Consider the following 4,584-nt stretch of genomic DNA (forward strand, 5'->3'; position numbering starts at 1 on the left):
TTTTTTTTTTTTTCTTCAGCCACATTTAAATGTCATGTGTGAAACTGTGCCTGCTTCAGCTGTCAATCCAAATGAAATTACTGATGCTTTCAGAGTGATTCATTGATTTTTAGACACATTTTATAGTCTCAGTATGAAAAGGGGGGTGAAAAATCAAAGCTAAAAATAATGCATATATAAAACACCACAATGCATGTGCATTTTCAGAAATACATAGTCAGGAATGGAAAGAGAGGCTATAGAAGCTTGTTTCCACAAAAAGAATGACAAAATAAAATAAAAAAAGGTATTTGTGACTTTTTATATTACAGTTTTTGTGAGATAATTTAAACTTTTTTCCTCATAATTCAGATTTTTTTAATCACAAAAATTTCTGAATTGCAAGTTATAAACCCCGAATTGCGCGATTCTGAGAAAAAAAAGTCAAAATTACTAAATGATAACTCACAATTGCGAGATATAAATGCTATATAAGCAAAGTTGCAATTACCTTTTTTTTATTCCCTCGGAGAAACGCAAAACAAAATCCTGACTTATTCTCAGAATTGCGAGTTTCTATCTCACAATTTTGACTTACTGCAAGTTATAAACTCGCAAAAAGACTCAAATTGCAAGTTTATATCTCACAATACAATCTCACAAAAAAGTTGTGAGATATAAACATAGAATTGCGGGGCAAAAAAAACTATCAGAATTGTGAGGTAAAAAGCCTTTGTTTCATTCTGCAGCAGAAACACGGTGCATTAATTCACTACTTGCAGTTATATGGCACATTCCATTGGATGTTTGATGTAATGCATTTGAAGTCCATAAGCTGCCCACTGTGTTACCTGCCAGGGCCTGTGACTGATTACTTAAAGAAGCAGTTGTGCAATACAGGTTAGTATCTAAATGCTGAAAGGACTCTCAGTGTCATTGGCTCAGCCATCCAGCGGGCAATGGACAAAGGCATAAACAAGATTAGTTTTTACACTTCAGTTGCCAGACCTTCCTACATGCTCTCAGTAGACACATTTTGATCCACGGGGACCACAGTAGGTATTTTCCTATGAAACACTTTTAACCTATTTAAGTATATCTGACTGGAATCCGTTGGAATTAACAGACTGATTGGAGTCTGGATTTATATATAGCAAGATTAGAAGACGTTTATGACGTTTCTTTCATTTGATTTTGTGTGGTTTGAATAGGCCACAAACTAAACATCGATGTAATTATCCACATGGAATTATCCCATTACCATTATATGGCAGATTTTCATTGCATCCCATCCTTCATATGTCACATGGAATATACAGTTGTTAATTTGCTTTTCAACTGCGTCTTAATTTACACCATTACTCTCTTATCTTTTTAAGGTTATGGCAACATCGTTCCAAGAACAGAGGGTGGGAAGATTTTCTGCATCCTTTATGCAATATTTGGCATCCCACTCTTTGGCTTTCTTTTGGCTGGTGTTGGTGATCAACTAGGGACTATTTTTGTGAAGAGCATTGCTAAAGTGGAGAAAATGTTCAGGGTAAGTGAACTGTGGAGCACAAACCTAGGGTTAATGAAAACAAGGCTGTGAGGGATAGATGCACAATCTGTTTAATAGGCTCTATGGTAAGGTACCCTTGTAAAGGCTGTAATACACTACATCGAGTTTACAAAATCAAACTATATGGTATTTATTTTAACAAATGAAACTAACAATGTATTTTAATGCTAAATGTTCTAATATGCTAAATGTTTACCATGGCAATTAGCATTTCAAGTTTAGATGCACAATCTGTTTAATAGGCTCTATGGTAAGGTACCCTTGTAAAGGCTGTAATACACTACATGACTTTTGCCCATTTTTGCCCTGATTTGCAGTCTGGACATGTTACGTTAGTTGCAGAAATTTAGAGCCAGTCCGTGCAGTCAGAGTTGACAGACTTACACAAATTACATAGTGTACGGTGGGCACAGACTCCGATATTTTTAGCTTCAGACTCGGTTTCCATCCAGTTAGAGGATATCAAACATGTTTGATATTTTGAGCTGATTTTAGAGCACATACTGTATTGTTTTCATTTTTCATGCATCTCCTAGCAACGAGGCTCATATTTCTGGTTGAATATTTTGTGTTCAGAATGACTTGAAAGTCTGGTAGTGTTTTTCTCTGAAACAAACTTTGTTACTATTTCAGGAAGTGTATGATGGTTAGAGTTTTAAAATCTATTTCGTTTTTAGTGTGCTTCTGTTCAACACATTTTCTATTTTTTTTTTTTTTTTTATAAGATGTATTTTAAATTATTGCATGGATGCATGATATTCTTTTTCACCACAAGGTAAAAAAAAACAAAAAAAACAGCAACAACACAGAGACATTACGTAATGTTCTGTGAACTTACATTAAGACACAGTCATTATTCTTGATGGTGCAAAAGAACAGACTCCAAATCATATACTTTCTCTTTAATTAATTCAAGTAGTAAATGGAAACTTTATTTATTGATTTGTCTTCTTGATTTATTTTTTTCACATTTATAATGTTATATTTATACAATTCTATATTTATTTAAACATTTAAGTAATTAATCATCTTCTGAATAGGACCAAGATGTCAAGAACAATGTTATGATCCTAAAAAAAATGTTTTTGCATTTTGAAATAACCTAATAAGTAGTGATCTTAACAATACATTGTAATACACTGCATCGTAGGGCTTTCATAGATAACAAAATCAAACTATATGGTATTTATTTTAACAAATTAAACTAACAATGTATTTTAATGCTAAATGTTCTAATATGCTAATATGCTAAATGTTTACCATGGCAATTAGCATTTCAAGTGACAGGTTTATCACATTAGAGTATGCAAGGTCACTTCTTTTCATGACTTCCTGGAAGGTATTAGGAATATCGCAGCACTTGTTTGTAGTAGTTTAGTCAGACCCTGCACAGCAGAGGTAATAAACACAGAACTGTGGCTCCTGATAGCAGCAGGCTCCAGCATGCTGAGACAGCGGCATCTGCAGTACGGGTTGAGATCACACCTCATTAGAGCTAATCAGTCTCATTCAGATCATCATTAGGCCCATCAGAGAGCTAATGAACACATGCCACCTTCACAAAGTCACGAAATTTCTTCTTGTGCCACATGTAGCCGCTGCTGGCAATGAAGTCATGCTGTTTGCGTGACTAAGAATGGCTCTTGTACGATGTCGCTTCATCTTTCATGTTGATATTGCTTTTTGTCTGTATCGCCCCCCCCCCCAGCGCAAACACAATCAAATAAGCCAGACCAAGATTCGAGTGGCCTCTACATTGCTCTTCATCTTGGCTGGCTGCATCCTCTTCGTCACCATACCAGCCATCATCTTCAAGCATATTGAAGGATGGACCGGGCTGGAGGCGATCTATTTCGTAGTGATCACACTGACGACTGTTGGGATCGGAGATTATGTTGCAGGTACGGACAGCATTTGGAATTAATGGGGAAAAACCCTCACTTCCCTATACTTCCCTATACCCTATACTTCTCACTAGTTTAATTTATCCATGAACCATGTCTAACAGTAGACTTGTAGAATTTTGTCATTTTTATTTCTGAAAGTCTTGAAATTGTCATTGTCAAATGATCATTTGACATTTAGTTTCTTGTGGAGTTTAGTTTCTGTCAAGGAACAGGTCTAGTGGCTTTTGGTTTGCTTTGTTAGGCAAAATGGCTGGAGGGAAGAAATTTACCTACGCAGTTGATTGGATTTCATTATTGACTTTGTTTCCATTTAGTACTTGAATAAAACACAGTCCATATAAAAGCAATTTATTGTCTTTCTGAAGCTTCTCTACTGGCAGACACCATGAATTGTCAAGAAAAACCGAGCTAGTCTGATTGCAGTTCTCAGGAAATAGCTTACATGAAATTGGCAGGAGGTTTTGATGTGTGCCTCAAAAGGCGTGCTTGTAGATTTAAAATACAATCAAATGCTCCCACCTCTGAAATGAAAGTGTCATTTATACATCTCTTGCAATCTCTTTCAGGAGGCAATAGAAGAATAGAGTACCGTGAATGGTACAAACCGCTGGTGTGGTTCTGGATCCTGGTTGGAATGGCTTACTTTGCTGCAGTTCTAAGCATGATTGGAGACTGGCTCAGGGTACTTTCTAAAAAGACAAAAATGGAGGTGAGACTTTTGTTAGCATTACATTTACCATGAGTAATCCTGCTAAATTTTCTACTTCCAAATATGATGTAATGATCAATGACGTGATGTGACACTAATCGATTTACTCAGAAATACTCACAAAACATGACATTTATACAAAGAATAACTTTTATACTTCTCTTATATGATGAACATGTTTTTAATTTCTGTATTATAATTTATTTTGATATTTTTATGAGCATAAATCTATATTATAATGAAGAAGAAAAATCCTTAAGATGAAATCCTTTGTAACAACAACAATACTAGTAATAATAGTAATCTTTTTTAACACTGCTTTTAATATCTGAAAAGCTTTTGTACAGAAAATCAGTCATGTGGTGCAAATAACATGCAAAAACATGGCTGAAATGTGTGTATATATATATATATATATATATATACAT

At 34.9% G+C, this 4,584-nt stretch overlaps 1 protein-coding gene across 2 annotated transcripts in view; it reads left to right on the top strand.

Annotated features, from left to right (window-relative positions):
• The window catches only part of LOC107747370 (potassium channel subfamily K member 10-like), a 19,278-nt gene that overhangs the window by 12,340 nt on the left and 2,354 nt on the right, over positions 1-4,584 (top strand). For both annotated transcript variants that reach the window (XM_016561837.1, XM_016561838.1), the window contains exons 4-6: positions 1,359-1,519; positions 3,249-3,441; positions 4,014-4,156. In XM_016561837.1, coding sequence (XP_016417323.1) covers positions 1,359-1,519; positions 3,249-3,441; positions 4,014-4,156 — 497 coding nt within the window. The remainder of the gene's footprint in view (positions 1-1,358; positions 1,520-3,248; positions 3,442-4,013; positions 4,157-4,584) is intronic.

This window comes from Sinocyclocheilus rhinocerous, unplaced genomic scaffold (assembly GCF_001515625.1).
Source record: "Sinocyclocheilus rhinocerous isolate Xijiao unplaced genomic scaffold, SAMN03320098_v1.1 scaffold3274, whole genome shotgun sequence".
Classification (NCBI taxonomy): domain Eukaryota; kingdom Metazoa; phylum Chordata; class Actinopteri; order Cypriniformes; family Cyprinidae; genus Sinocyclocheilus; species Sinocyclocheilus rhinocerous.